At 36.6% G+C, this 17,276-nt stretch overlaps 1 protein-coding gene across 4 annotated transcripts in view; it reads right to left on the bottom strand.

The window, feature by feature from the left end:
* LOC117323968 (papilin-like) overlaps positions 1-17,276 on the bottom strand; it is a 142,633-nt gene that overhangs the window by 57,130 nt on the left and 68,227 nt on the right. For 3 of the 4 annotated variants that reach the window (XM_033879533.1, XM_033879534.1, XM_033879536.1), the window contains exon 7: positions 11,232-11,423. The exons of the other annotated variant lie outside the window; for it this stretch is intronic. In XM_033879533.1, coding sequence (XP_033735424.1) covers positions 11,232-11,423 — 192 coding nt within the window. The remainder of the gene's footprint in view (positions 1-11,231; positions 11,424-17,276) is intronic. 4 annotated transcript variants of the gene reach the window in all.

The following is a 17,276-nucleotide window of genomic DNA, read 5'->3' as shown; positions in this document are numbered from 1 at the left end:
TTTTCTATCAGAGAACTCTTTCAGAGTAAGATCTCTTGTACAACAAACAATTATATATAAAAAAAAAAGGGGGGCAAGAATTATTTGCAATATCCCCAAGAAGCTAAATCCTTGAATACACTGCTTTCCTATATTTCAGCTCCAGTGTAATGTAAGGCTTGATTGTAAAGATTTCCTGTATCCCAGCTTGTTCCCTATAACTCTCCAGGCCTCTATTGTTATAGCAGTACCTTGAGTACATGTCAGTTAGCAGAAACTAGCAGAATACATATGTTTTCACTCAGTCCCATTCACTTTTCACATGTCATCAGCTATCTTGTTGACAACTGTTACAGAGGCTGGCCATGCCCTCTAGGAGAGCACCAGTGCGGCAGCTGGCGAGATTTTACAGATAAAAAATGAAGGGTCACAATCTTATCATAATCACTGCAACAACATGATGCAGGGGTCGAATGTTGCAAGAGTGGAAAGAATCTTGTCATGATCAGCGTAGCAATTGGGTAAGGCAGCTGCAGCCAGATTTACGTCCGACAGGGTATAAAGAATTTCATCTTCCTCTTAATCTTCTCAACAAGGAAACTGTTTTATTTCCAATTTAGACCCTAAAGTATCTTATCTGGATCATAATCCAGTTAACAAGCAGCTAAACCCCAACAGGACATTGAGTGGGATCTATCTACGTGTGATCAGTACCACCATTTAGCACTACAGAATACTGTCGGCTTTGTTGCCGAGATCCCATCGGTGTGCATCACTGTACAATGGTTACATTTTTTGTAAATTATGTCTAAGTAGTTAATGTAGATCTTGTCACCCAGGCCAATCTGTAGAATCTGTAGAGGAATGTTCTGGTGATGTAACAGTGAAACATCAGCAGATTATGATGGCAAACCCCAATTATCTGGGGTGACAGCTGAAACCGCACCAAACCACAAACCTAAAACTTTCATGGGGAAGGCTTTCATCATACATTGAAAGTAGAGTATGGTTGCCAAAGTATAGCAATGAGTTTAATCTGTTGTCTTTGGAGGTCAGACATAAATTGTTTTACACATTTTTTTTATATTTCTTCAGTATTTATGGTACAGGAAGCTGTCAACACATGACATAGAGGCCTTTATGCCCACTAAACATCGCCAAATTACCTCCCTTATCTGTAACTCGTAACCCAACCAAACTTTGTGTTGTATTTCTAGTTAAATCTAAGTTATTCCCACAATATAACATAGAAAAGTGTACCCATTAACAAAAATAATTTCTGGTTCCTTTAAGTATCTCAACAAAATATTTTCACTCAAATAAATTTTAAAGCTCTCATTATTAGTTTCTTATCAAATAAATCAACAAAAAGAGAACAGGTTAAGTACATGCATACCAGAATGATGAGTTGTAGTACAGTTTTACTGTAGTCTGGGTGTACAGTGTTACTGTAGTCTTGATGTAGTACAGTGTTACTGTAGTCTGGGTGTAGTGTTACTGTAGTCTGGGTGTAGTACAGTGTTTGGGTGTAGTACAGTGTTACTGTAGTCTGGGTGTAGTACAGTGTTACTGTAGTCTGGGTGTAGTACAGTGTTACTGTAGTCTGGGTGTAGTACAGTGTTACTGTAGTCTGGGTGTAGTACAGTGTTACTGTAGTCTGGGTGTAGTACAGTGTTACTGTAGTCTGGGTGTAGTACAGTGTTACTGTAGTCTGGGTGTAGTACAGTGTTACTGTAGTCTGGGTGTAGTGTTACTGTAGTCTGGGTGTAGTACAGTGTTACTGTAGTCTGGGTGTAGTACAGTGTTACTGTAGTCTGGGTGTAGTGTTACTGTAGTCTGGGTGTAGTGTTACTGTAGTCTGGGTGTAGTGTTACTGTAGTCTGGGTGTAGTACAGTGTTACTGTAGTCTGGGTGTAGTGTTACTGTAGTCTGGGTGTAGTACAGTGTTACTGTAGTCTGGGTGTAGTACAGTGTTATTGTAGTCTGGGTGTAGTACAGTGGAATATTTTAAAGCTGTAGCGTGGGTGAAGACAGATTGTGAATTATTTTTCTTAGATCTTGATAGCATTGAGGTCATCAGTAAACAAAGAAATCCTCGTTTATAAGTTTGTCAGAGGGATGGCACATTAAACGAGACCTGATTTTACACCTGTTTTCCCAGGTACATAACGCTTATATAGACCTGTTAACGTATTGCATATTTATGCATGGATAAAGTGACTGGTAGTCGATGTTCTAAATATATGTACCTACTGAGTACAGAACATGTCAGGTAAATGTCTTCAAATTTTACTCTAACCATGAATATGATCATCTGAGTACAGAACATGTCAGGTAAATGTCTTTAAATTTTACTCTAACCATGAATATGATCATTAAAATTTAGAAATAAACTCAATTTACTAAGATTTTTGTGAACAATTGATGATTTTTAGAACAATATTATTTTCATCTATATAATGCACTTACTCTCACCTTAATAACTTCACATAATAAATTTTGTTTGTTTTCCAAGATTATGAATATTTACCACACTGAAAGTGTATGCTGTTAATGTAAACATTCTCATTCATGAATGGCTTTTGATATACAAATTAAATGGTTCTCATCCTTGAACGACCTGCTGTCTCCTTTTTTTGGTACGAGATTATCAGTGATGGACGTGTCGCTGAATGGAGAGCTCTAAGAAGGTGGTTCAATGGAAGCAGTAGTCAATATATTTATATTTGTGTGTAAGAGGTGGTTTATAAAAGCTGAAAAAAGCTAACAACTTATAATAGAAACTTTAATATAAAACTGCTGATACTAGACGAATACTTGAATTTTGATATTCTACCATTACATTGGCGGTATAGCATACATCTGAATATGAATACCTGGCAGGAACACACAGACAGCATGGACTTCCCTGTTTTAACTGTGGGCTGCTGGAACCAATAATCAGCAGTATTCATTGTCTTGTCCGCATCACATCTTAAGATAGATAAATAGCATGTCCACATTGCAATTACCCTGTTATAAGCCAATAACTACCACATTTATTAAGTTGGCTGAAATACAGTTGGCCCCCACAATTCTAGATGGACAGAGTAGGTAGAGAACTCGTTGGGAAGCACCTAACATCATCCTACCAACCTCCCAAAAAGCCATCTATATATACACAGAGCTCCTACATTGGTAGGTTGTGTAATAATAGCAACACATAATACAAGGGTATTGTTGATGTGGCATTTATAGGAACTGTCTAGGAGTTGGTTAACCAATAGCTGTCCATTTTTTAATATCTACATTATATCATTCTAAAGTGTATGTTTGGGAAATTCAATTATATCAGCACCAAATCTAAGTGTTTCATAATTGAAATTTTATAAAAATAAATCCTTCCATCTCCAGTGTGTTTCTGTGTGTCTGATCATCAGTTCCAACACATGCTGGATAAGTTCTACTGCCTCGGAGTAAACAGAACAGTGATTTCATTATTTATTGAAAGAACTTTATTGTATGATCTATTTATGGAACAGGGATTTTGATAATATGACATTAATGAATGGAGAGATGACACAGACTAATTTTTGTGTGTGAAGATTAGTGATAACAGCGGTACAACAGGGTGACATTACACCCCACTCACTGTGGCATCGCAAAGTCCCTGAAAATAAAACTGCTTAAAAAGATTTTTAACAAAAACTTGTTCTGGCCTATTAGTGAGGTCTTTTTGAAGATTTAAATAATACTGCTGAGGCTCCATCTACACTATACTGGGTGGGCATTAATATATTAATAAAACATCAAATTGAAAGCATCAATCTTTTCAATCATCTAAAATATGAATATGGTACCGATAAAAGATCTCCAACTTGTGTTAGAGTACACATGACAATAACAGCGTTACCTATAATATGTTAAACCCCTGTATGATCAAATCTCTCTGCCCTCAAACTATCTACGAGATAGATCGGATCCCCAATCTCTACAACTATGACAACACAATATCATATTGACATCAAACAAAATTCCTCAACTTGTTCAATAACACAACACCCCTAATTATGTTAATTAAGTTTTGAGAAAGCAATGAATGTCATGAAATAAAGCATTCGAATTCAGACAAAAACATTCCCAAGTTTAGATTAGTTTCATATTACATGTTTTTCTTACATAAAATCTATGAAGTTGAAAAGAACTTTTTCTCCCATGAAAAAGAATGATGTAAACTGATCATAATTTGGGAGGCTGGTTCCTGTCGATACCTCGACACCGTCAACACCATTTCATGGCCTACTGAAATGATGTGAATGTCATTCTTCAGTGCTGGAAAAAGCACCCAGGAGAACTCGTATTCTGCTTCATCTCCAGATCAAATCTCGCCCAACTATTTTAATGATTTGGCCACAAGGTGGGGCTGACCTTTGAGGACCCATTACACAAAATCACAAGCCTAGCATCAATGGTAAATCCATCAAAAAAGTTAACACTATCAAAAGTTGCCTTAAGGAAACAAACATGATTTTCTGTAATAAAACCAGAAAACATAAAGTGCCTGAACAACTACTGATACTGCAGACACCATATCTCCCGTCTATCCCCTACAAGAGGAAGTAATGGAATATTAATGACCTTTCCCACATTTCTTCCATACCGAATTTATTCAGTGCTATTAAACTTTCAGAAACATCTGACATCATCAAAAGAATTAAAGAGTAGGATTAATTAATTCCATAGATTTAACAAGAACATTTACAAGTAAGTTTTTGCTATTTTTTTTCTCTCTCTTTTTTTTCTTTTATTGGTACAGTCATTTATATATTTCTATTAAAAATTAATTTGCATTTAAACAAGAGTACATATCGCCCAGACAGGATTACAATTATTGCCCTTTACCGTGACCTTTGCAATAGAGAGTCAAGATTTACACAAAACACACATTCTAGTCATAAAACATTAACTTATTACATTTAATAAAATTACCACACTAATTGATAAGGAGTGATTAAACGGGTAATTATAATTATAGATAAAATTTGATCTCTTGATACAGGTGCGATCCTGTAGACCCTTACCAGTAACAGACAGATGGACAGACAGGGAACAAGCCTGTAGAAGACCCTTACCAGTAATAGACAGATGGACAGACAAGTCACAATCCTATAGACCCTTACCAGTAACAGACAGATGGACAGACAAGACACGATCCTGTAGACCTTTACCAGTAACAGACAGATGGACAGACGAGGCATAATCCTGTAGACCCTTACCAGTAACAGACAGATGGACAGACAAGGCACAATCATGTAGACCCTTACCAGTAACAGACAGATTAGACAGACAAGGCACAATCCTGTAGTCCCTTAACAGTAACAGACAGATGGACGGACAAGTTACAATTCTGTAGACCCTTAACAGTAACAGACAGACGGACAGACAAGTCACATTTCTGTAGACCCTTACAAGTAACACGACAGATGGACAGACAGAGCATATTCATGTAGACCTTTACCAGCAACAGACAGATGGACAGACAAGGCACAATCATGTAGACCCTAACTGGTAACAGACAGATGGACAGACAATGTACAATCCTGTAGACCCTAACTGGTAACAGACAGATTAGACAGACATTAAGGTACAATTATGTAAACCCTTACCAGTAACAGACAGATGGACAGACAAGGTATTGTTATGTAGACCCTTACCAGTAACAGACAGATGGACAGAGAAGGTACAGTTATGTAGACCCTTACCAGTAAGACAGATGGACAGACAAGGTACTGTTATGTAGACCCATACCAGTAACAGACAGATGGACAGACAAGGTACTGTTATGTAGACCCATACCAGTAACAGACAGATGGACAGACAAGGTACAGTTATGTAGACCCTTACCAGTAACAGACAGATGGCCAGACAAGGTACAGTTATGTAGACCCTTACCAGTAACAGACAGACGGACAGACAAGGTACAGTTATGTAGACCCTTACCAGTAAGACAGATGGACAGACAAGGTACAGTTATGTAGACCCTTACCAGTAACAGACAGATGGACAGACAAGGTAGTTATGTAGACCCTTACCAGTAACAGACAGATGGACAGACAAGGTACTGTTATGTAGACCCTTACCAGTAACAGACAGATGGACAGACAAGGTACAGTTATGTAGACCCTTACCAGTAACAGACAGATGGACAGACAAGGTACAGTTATGTAGACCCTTACCAGTAACAGACAGATGGACAGACAAGGTACAGTTATGTAGACCCTTACCTTTATAGGACAATGTACAAATATCTCATATCTTTATCCTTATAAACATCTCCTACTCAGCATGTATAAATTGTGTAGATTATGGGATTATGTGATAATAAACAGTAGGATGTCACATGATCAGCATGAGTGAATCATCTCTATCCCGATCTATTTTCGATACTTTCAGATACCCAGTCCAGTTACCTGTAATACACCGATTCAATTTCATCTCTCAACAAGTTTACAAAGTAAACAGACCTACCCCATATGTATACCATCGTGTTTGTCATGTCAATTTCACTTACGTTTTGACTGACCTAAATTTAGAGTTTTCAAATATTTAAAGAATGATAAAATTCCCTATTCCAAGAGAACAAATCAGAACTGAATCTAGGTAATAATCCTGTTACCTTCACAGTCCTTTATGTACTAATAACAGTAGCAACGAAAGTTGGATGAGGATATAGACTGACAGCTAAGCTACGTACTAAATCACATTAAATCACAAAGAGGCTACTTGTAAAGTGTTAACCAAATGCTACACAAAGTATTTGCTGTGTGAACTGGACATAAACATGTCCTTTAACAAAAAGTTAGGTAAAATGACTCAACTCAGGTTTTTAACTTGTATAATATGCCTCTTTTTTATGGAGGGTGTGGGTTGGGAATTGCCAATGGGTGAGATCACAGGAATAAAATTTCGAACTTCAGGAGAGAACATGTATAGAACACCTAATTCTGACAATCTAATACCTTGAACTACATATCTGAAGTTGCTCTACCTGCTGAACCAACTGGACATTCAAAATCAAGAACAACAAATACAATGTAATGTAATAACTACCTAGACACAGGGCCAAACATTACAAATTTCCCTCGCCAAAAGAGAGGGTTGGCAAGCATGTCATTACGAATTTCCCTCGCCAAAAGAGAGGGTTGGCAAGCATGTCATTACGAATTTCCCTCGCCAAAAGAGAGGGTTGGCAAGCATGTCATTACGAATTTCCCTCGCCAAAAGAGAGGGTTGGCAAGCATGTCCAGAAGTCTAGAGAGGCTCTAAGCCGAGATGCCTGGTCATGGCTCAAAACCAAGAGAGAGATTCAGATTCACACCCTGAGCCTCCAAGTATAGATGATGTGATTTGGTCCCAGGAAACAGTTGACTACAGCTAGAATATTGTAACACAGCACCATCTTACATCAACTCTTTGTCAAGATGTTACACAGATCTAACCTTATCTTTATCAATGTTATCTCTAAACAATTTTAACACTAAAGCTGTACACTGGTGAACTTATTAAATGGTTTTATCACTGTGATATTACTTTATTAATAAAATGCTTATTAATATTAGTGTTATTTATTTTATTACTCAATTACATACCTCACCATAACCAGTAAGAGACAAAATAAATTTGTAGAAAGCTTACCTCGCCTACCTACAATAAAATCAATACTCAGTTCTCCTACATGTTTGTTTTACCTTTTGAAATGTCAAGTGATTTTGTACCTACAAAATCTAGGTCATTGCTGTGAGAATGACATGATTTCACTTTATTGTGAATTTTTTTACCTCTACGATTAGAGAGTTGCTATTGAAGTGCGCCTTACAGGTTTGATAAAAACCTTGACACACTAGCTAAAATTTATCTTGTTAATACTGAACATCAACATGATGCACTTACATACAATTATTTAAACACATACAATTATTTAAACACATACAATTATTTAAACACATACAATTATTTAAACATTTCAGCTTAGACTGGCCCCCTGCCTCAAGAATATTAAAATTATAAATAAAATTGAGCTTTATGATTTTGGTCCCTAGGATATGTCTGATTCTAGGTTTCAAACTAGGGGCAGATAATCTAGTATTAGAATTTAGCTTGGCAATTCTTAACAAAACAACTTAGGGTCTGGTGGCCAGTCTAATTTCAGCTAAGCAGTCAAACTACTAGATTTCTCCAGACACTTACTAGTACCATAACATACACCAGCTAATGTCACACACTTTATAGGGAGAGACAATGACAGACAAGAGGCCTGAAGGGACTGCATTAACCATTGAAAATGTAGGCATCAATCATGGAATATCTAGGCAATCATGGGAAATTTGTCTTTTATGTCCTTTATCTTCAGAACTATCAAGATTAACAACATCCTTCTTGCATATAACATGTCCTGATCCTAAAGGTGCTTGTGTAGCATCGTCAGGTGGCAGTTTGCCCTGCGTGGACCGATCAGTATTAGTCAGGTGGCGGTTTGCCCTGCGTGGACCGATCAGTATTAGATGAAGCGTTTCCCTAAACCTGACTCAGAATTTGTTACTTCTTGGAGACATTGTCATTTTCACACTTAACAGAATCTATATGTATTTTTTCTAGTTTTACCAAATTAAAGAATTCATCAATACAGAATGTTCCATTCTCATTTCCAGTATACCCTTATAATGGCTGGATACCTACTAAACATCCTGGTTTGATACTAGATAAGACAACAATAGTGTACACACCACACCCTATAGAACTCAAATGTGACTTTATGGCATTTGATAAACTACCATAATTATTAACCAGACCCCTTTGTCTGCCTTCCTACCAAGTAATACTGAGATCTATAGAAGTTATTTCTCACTACCAGACACATACACTATCGCCCAAAAAACATGGAACAAAGGTCATAGGTTGCTTGTTGTTATGCAAAAGTGAGGTACTGATGCTGAATATCACTGGGGTCAAAGGTCATACAATTAGTATTGCATAAGATCATGTTTGTAATGCTAAAGAAGAGGTTATAGAGAAACTATGCATCAATGAAGTTATGTTATATAGAAGACATATTGTATTGTTGGTAAGGTAACTGTGTGGAATTCTTAAGACATTCCTACAGTCTTACCTCAATACTAAGGATGTCATTATTCATTAGGAATCAGCTCACCACATAGTCACCACCACCAAAATATACACTGTACACAAGGTCATCTATCACACCATATACTTACTCAGAGAGGAAACACCAATCCAAACTCTCATTAAGTTTAATGGGACAACACGGATTTCAAGTGATTTGATAACCATATTGATAATAATTCAAGATATCACTTATCTAAAAATAACTTTTCTGTAATTGATGTTGACAAATTATTTTTTATTGCCTTATGTTAGACTAAACCAAAAGGAAGTCTACTGCACTAGGGAATTTACAACAAGAAGGCTAGGGTCTACAGCATGGTTACTAGACTAAATGTTGTCCACAGAACTAAGGGGAGATACAGTAGGGTTACTAGACTAAAAAGGGTCTACAGAACTAGGGGAGATACAGTAGGGTTACTAGACTAAAAGGGGTCTACAGAACTAGGGGAGATACAGTATGGTTACTAGACTAAATGTTGTCTACAGAACTAGGGGAGATACAGTATGGTTACGAGACTAAATGTTGTCTACAGAACTAGGGGAGATACAGTATGGTTACTAGACTAAATGTTGTCTACAGAACTAGGGGAGATACAGTATGGTTACTAGACTAAATGTTGTCTACAGAACTAGGGGAGAAACAGTATGGTTACTAGACTAAATGTTGTCTACAGAACTAGAGGAGATACAGTATGGTTACTTAAGACTTAAAGGGGTCTACAGAACTAGGGGAGATACAGTATGGTTACTAGACTAAATGTTGTCCACAGAACTAGGGGAGATACAGTATGGTTACTTGACAATAAGGGTCTACAGAACTTAGTAAGAGGAGATACAGTATACATGTACCTGTAACAGAGCTAAGGGAACATATCAGGATATACACTATGGTACATAACTACGTGAGTATGCTCAGGCAGAAAATAAAATGAGATGAGGATTGTAACGCCTAATTCCATAAATATCATAGCAATAACTGCTGTATAATAAAATCACTTGCAAAAAGAAAATTACGAATATTTATAAATAACAGTCTATACTAAAGCAGAAAAAAGGATGAAACAAATCTTGTTGCATCCTCACAGTTGCGTCTATAGCCATTAAAAAAATTCAGTTATAGAATCGCGAGCTGTTAATACTAGTAAACATTCCGGTATCTCCTCCATGTTTGATCAGTCTCACCTGTCATATGTTTTTTGCAATGCTTTTGCGAATTAATATCATGTGGCCACTACTTCATGCGCTCTGATGTTGATTACGTAACAGACGATTGGTCTCAAATAAATTCATCTGCAAAAAATGTTTCTACCATGAACAGACCCTGCTGAAGGTCAGAGATGGGGTTGTCTACATCATCACCAAACATTGCATGGAATCATCTTCTTTAGAACCCCATCATTATCTTATTCCATAATATTTAATATAAAAACAACAAACTTTACTGTTTATACATATATGTTCATTTTTTAAAATAATAAATATTCTGAAACCACTTACAGCTGCCTGACATCACTTGACGTTTATAATTTATGTTAAAGTTGTACTTTAGTAATTAGCTAGATGTATACACCTGTATTGTGAGGCAGACATGTAAGCCGTACATATCAACATGGAATACTCAAGCAGAAGCTTTCAACAGCATACGGGTGAATGGCACCAATTAGATCACAAAGTTTCTTTAACATGCCTCAAAGTGAATCACCTAATGAGAAGCCAGCATGTCAATGAGCATGCAAAGCATGTGTTAAAGAAATGGTCCAAAGAGGGACTAATAAGATATGAAGAGCTACAGGCATCAACTTCCAAAACCAGACCATAAAATAAATAAGCATCAGTTTTATCGAACAAGCCAACTAATTCCTAAAACAAATCATAGAATAAAAAGCATAACTTTTATGAAACAAGCCAAGTAATAAAAAAGCATCACTTTTATCAAACAGGCCAACTAATTCCTAAAACAAATCATAAATGAAATAAAAAAAGCATCACTTTTATGAAACAAGCAAACCAAGCTTTGGGTTCAGCAGCTGAAAGGTAAAGCATCAATGGAGCATGGAAGGGAATGCAAGCGAGACATGCCAAACATGTACCTGTCCCGGCCCCAGAGTATCCCGAACATTGCTGCTTGCAGTCCTCTCGAGATTCAAATCGGTTTGCATTTCCATCACATCCACCATACCAAAACTGAAAACAATCCTTCCGGACAGAGTCAAAATACCACTTAGCTCCGAACTCGTAACATGGTCCTCGGTCTTTCTTTAATCCACATGGACTATCCTGTGCTGAAGTAAGAAGCACGCTGGTCAAATCAATAAGGGACACCACAAACAAGGTGTAGGGGATACACAACTTATTCATGGTCAATTATTAACTACAAAAAATCCTAATTGGCACAATTTGTGTTAGAATGAAGAATCAGAAATTGGCTGTCATTGTTTGACTAATCCAGTCGGAGAACACTTTATCTCACTCGAAAATATTAAATGAAAGTGTTTATATGTGTGTAAGAAATCACGCCACACAAAGCATGCGACTGAATCACCAGGTACGTTAATCCACAAAAGAACTAATCTCATACACATTCATTGGTCACATAAAATCATGTCAATTTTCTTTATATATTATTTCAAGGAAAATCTTCAATTTCAAGATTTTTAAATATCCCACAATAGAATTCCTAATTCACTAATCTTCAAAGCTTGCTGGTATTGTGTAATCCTTCACAGAGACTCTCTGATGTTATGCACTCTTGCACTACTCTACACGTGCTGCACACCCTCGTTCCCTCGACTGAGTGACTGAGGACAGTGGTGTAGGTGTACCGCTGGGCTGCTATCTATACGGACCTAGCTGTATAGCACCGTTCTGATAGGGTGTAGGCCCACAGTATCATAGGTATACATTTAAATTATAAATATATATAGGCCAAGTTAAAGTTCTTTACAACAGTGACCAAACCATCATAAAATGTACCACTAGAATTGGAGAACCCATTTAGGGCCATGATATATGTAGGATCACACCGACAGTTTAAAGGGATAGTGGACAGAGACATAGAGAGGCAGGGCCCTATTGTGTGTCACCATACAAGGCTTTTATGTCTCGGCTGGGGGGCATTACAGCCCATAAACAATTAATCAGTCAGATCCCATCAACTAATAAGTGGTGTAATACACTAGTCAGAGATATGTCTTACTAATCAGTAGTATATCTCACTAATCAGCAGTATATCTCACTAATCAGTAGTATATCTCACTAATCAGTGGTATATCTCACTAATCAGTGGTATATCCCATTAATCAGTGGTATATCTCACTAATCAGTAGTATATCTCACTAATCAGTGGTATATCTCACTAATCAGTGGTATATCTCACTAATCAGTAGTATATCTCACTAATCAGTGGTATATCTCACTAATCAGAGATATATCTCACTAATCAGTGGTATATCTCACTAATCAGTGGTATATCTCACTAATCAGTGGTATATCCCATTAATTAGTGGTATATCTCACTAATCAGTGGTATATATCTCACTAATCAGTGGTATATCTAACTAATCAGTGGTATATCTCACTAATCAGTAGTATATCTCACTAATCAGTGGTATATCTCACTAATCAGTGGTATATCCCATTAATTAGTGGTATATCTCACTAATCAGTGGTATATAGCTCACTAATCAGTGGTATATCTAACTAATCAGTGGTATATCTCACTAATCAGTAGTATATCTCACTAATCAGTGGTATATCTCACTAATCAGTGGTATATCTCACTAATCAGTGGTATATCCCATTAATCAGTGGTATATCTCACTAATCAGTAGTATATCTCACTAATCAGTGGTATATCTCACTAATCAGTGGTATATCTCATTAATCAGTGGTATATCTCACTAATCAGTAGTATATCTCACTAATCATTAATTTATATCACTAATCAGAGATAATCTCACTTATCAGTAGTTTATATCACTTATCAGTGATAATCTCACTTATCAGTAGTTTATATCACTTATCAGTGATAATCTCACTAATCAGTAGTATATCTCATTAATCAGTAGTTTATATCACTAATCAGTAGTATATCTCATTAATCAGTAGTTTATATCACTAACCAGTGGTATATCTCATTAATCATTGATAATGCTCTGTCAGGTATCTGATATATACAGCGTATACTTTTTTCCCAAATTGGTTAAGTATAGCCATGTTATTTTTCCTTTGAAACTAGTCAATTCAGAAAGGTTTCATTCACAAATTTTCCCTTAAGGACGAAATCACAAAAACTGATTTGTTGCCACAAAATGTCCATTCACTATTCACAGCCTTAAAACCCATTCAGGTTATTTCATTCATGACAGTATTCACTTTCTCACAATCCCAACGTACCAAGTCTCTCTGTCATTGGGTGCTTTACAAAAGGCGATATACCAAATTTGCACGCGATTTCTGCCCTATGACATTATCAATGAAGTCACAAGATACACCAACAAACACATGCATATCACATGTATATAACTGTGTAATTTAGACATTATATTTACACACAAAATATGAAAACGAGAAATCCTTATAATGACAGTTTTTTCAAATATATCTTCTTTTATTTCATTCAAATATTTACCTGTTATCTAAACCTTTAGCACAGGTGTTTTAACACACAGATGTAGCTTAGGGAGACTCGCACACAAACATAGAAAGGCTCCCACAAAACCTCAAGGCTCACACACAAACATAGAAAGGCTCACACAAATACACGGATACTCACACACAAACATAGAAAGGCTCACACACAAACATAGAAAGGCTCACACAAAACCTCAAGGCTCACACACAAACATTGAAAGGCTCACACAAATACACGGATACTCACACACAAACATAGAAAGGCTCACACACAAACATAGAAAGGCTCACACACAAACATAGAAAGGCTCACACAAAACCTCAAGGCTCACACATAAACATAGAAAGGCTCACAAACAAACATAGGAAGGCTCATTCACAGAGATAGGAAGGCTCACAAGGAAAAGAACAGCAATGAAGAAGGATATGAAGATCAAATTATAAGGAATGAGAAGTAGCATCAACACTAGAACTTGTACATGTGTTTAATTTATTATGTAAACCCACAAGATATTATCAATAGACTATTGTAACAGACCACAGAATGTTTCTGGTTAATACTACATCAGTCAAAGAGGCATTCGATGTGATTCTCTGTCCATTGTCCTATCAAGGTCTGTTCACCGGTGTCACCAACTGATGAATAATTTCAATCTATGACAATCTCTTCTGACAATAAACATGACTTAATATCTTGTTCCTCACACAATATGTTGACTAGTGATTTGAAATTCAAATATGTACACAGGGTGCTGGTTATTTAACCCCAATAGTACTAGTGGGCCGTGGCCTGTGTAAACATGGTCTTATGCCAGCCGTTCATTTTACTTCACATTCAGTTCTGTTTAAGGGTACTTAACAGAGTCAATTCAGGTTACATAAGACACAAATGTTTATACCTGATCCAACTGGATCGTGTATCAACTGACCTCAGTCAACGAAGGTCATTGTGGCACCTAAGGGTTTGGTCATTCTGTCAGGTGGGGTCAGTCTTACACACAGGTAAAATCCACTTTGTCCACCTGTTCTATCAGATTTAGTCTTAAATCCAACATAATCCTTCAATATTATGCATAGTATTAAGTATGACTGTGCCAGGCTCAACTACCTACTGAGAACTGATATTAAGTGTTTGAGATTTGATATCATTTGTGTAGAAATCTTTATACCTGAGAAAAACCATGGAGGCTCAAATGACCAATAATCGTCAAAACTGTGACAAATAGCTTTTTCCACACTATCAATTGTAAATGGGGACCACACAATCTTATTATCTTTTACAGATGTAGTAAATTGACTATTTTGTCCAGAGATATCTTCTATGGAGCATGATTTAGCGTGAAATATTAAATAGTCGTGTGCCTCTGAAGCTTATGATACTGTAGCAACAGCAGCTGGAAAGTGCACAAGTCGCCCATCACACCAACAGACATTTTCCCGGTTGTCTTTTTGATTCCCCGTTGTAGAATCCCATATCTGAATACTGAATAGTAATATCACTCCGAACATGAACAGATGTTCCTTGTATAAAAATGGTATTTTAAGTGTCCAAAATATTAGGATGACCTTCATTGGATATGACATTGAAGATTAGCACATGGTGTGGCGTAGGCTGCCCGATATGTAGGTTTTCTACAACACTTGCCATCTCTATCTTCAGTCACTCTATCAAACACTTCCCATATGGAAAGACAACACACGTTCTATTGCATAAAAAACATTTTTCCTGGCAGTTAATTCACAGACACTCATTTAAGAAATTGTAATTTGTTCTCTCGTCTTCCAATTTACAACTTGTTTTAATTAAATGATGTACAACACTGATATGTATTTAGACTAATTTTCACCATGGACAGCACTATAGACTCATTCTGAGTAGGGTGTCAGGGCTTATTTCAGGACAATAAAAAAACGTTTGATGGTATTTTTACTGAACTAAAACAGACAGTGACATGGGCTTATATGGATAAGTATGGTAAAGGCAAAAGGTACCCGAGAGTAAATGGAATATACACCAAAAGTGTATATGGCCCACACCCATGTGTCCTGGAGACACAAAATTCATGTGATCATGAGAACTGGAGTCATTGTCCTACAACATTATAAATTAAAATATGTTTGGTCGTTTATTAAGTGAACTGTTTGCGTATCTCTTATGATAATAATTCATGTTGCTCACTTAAGCAAAATAAACATTTTTTTCTGACTTGAAAAATACAAAGTTGTTGGAAATTTGCGTATTTATGTCATTCCACTTAAATATGTCCTATAAACGCTGACCCAGACAGATATATTAACTAAACCTAACTACCATCAGACCAATAAATATTCTCCCCATATACAGCCCTATCATACCACTAATGTTGTCAAACTGACATCCAACTGTTTGTTGAGTCTAAATATTTCCCTATCTCATTCACAGGTCCGCTGTGGTTTACTGCCCTCCAGCCAGTCTCCGACAATGGCGGACAATGGTGGACAATGGTGGAGATAATGGCGGAGAGCTGGACAAAGGATTCAGTAGTGGACACTGTCTGTTACCACCATTCACATCCTTACTCATCTCCTACTTCACTAGTGACCAGTACCATCTTATACCTGTTACGGCCTAACGAGAAATACCTGCATGAGCACACCTCAAGCAGCGGTTTTGTCACTTGTTATTATCAAACACCCAGTACAGGTAAAAATGATGCAAATCATTCCTGAATAAACTGATTTGATAATTAAATCTACATATAACCAGGATGTTTTCTTCTTATGAATCAATTATATACATAGTTAAACAAAACTCCATGAAAACTTTAAACAAAATTAAACTGGACGACCGCTGATGGTTAAATAACTCTCTTGGTTAGAAGGTCCTGGTTAAAATCCACTATGGCCCTGTCACCTATCATCTTTCTGTTTCCTGTCACAAAATCGCCTGTTTCCATTATGACTTCACGATCTTTAATAAATCCTAGGCTGTATGGCCATTCCTGATTACCGATCTTCCATTTGTATTAGTTTTAAATAAGTTATAGCAGTGTTTTAACCTCAATGAATTAAATCAAAGTTATATCCCAGGTATATTGGAAACACTTGCTAAATTACATGACATTCCTTGTAAATGTATAATATATGTATCCCCCTTTAAATCCTATATATGCATACTCTAGTTTTCAAACTTTCAGGTTCACATTTGTTCTAACACTATATATTATTTATCAGTGTTCTAACTGACACCATACATTGTACCTGGTAGCCATGGAGGTGTGTCTCTTAGTTAGTACAATTGCTATTGTGATGATGGATTTACATATAAGGCCAAACTTCCTGTAGTGATGATGTAGTCGATAAAGTTTCCTGACTAATGATACCTCCTCTCTGGGTCTCCACCCTGGATACACAGTTTCCATTGTTACCTTTATATAACATATGAAATTGCTTTTATCATCATTTTATATTCATTATTCAAAAATGTATTGTACCCATAACAGTCTCCTCCAGAAATATGCACA

The sequence above is a fragment of the Pecten maximus genome, chromosome 3, assembly GCF_902652985.1.
Source record: "Pecten maximus chromosome 3, xPecMax1.1, whole genome shotgun sequence".
In the NCBI taxonomy this organism is placed as follows: Eukaryota; Metazoa; Mollusca; class Bivalvia; order Pectinida; family Pectinidae; genus Pecten; species Pecten maximus.
This window is presented reverse-complemented; position numbering and strand designations above follow the sequence as displayed.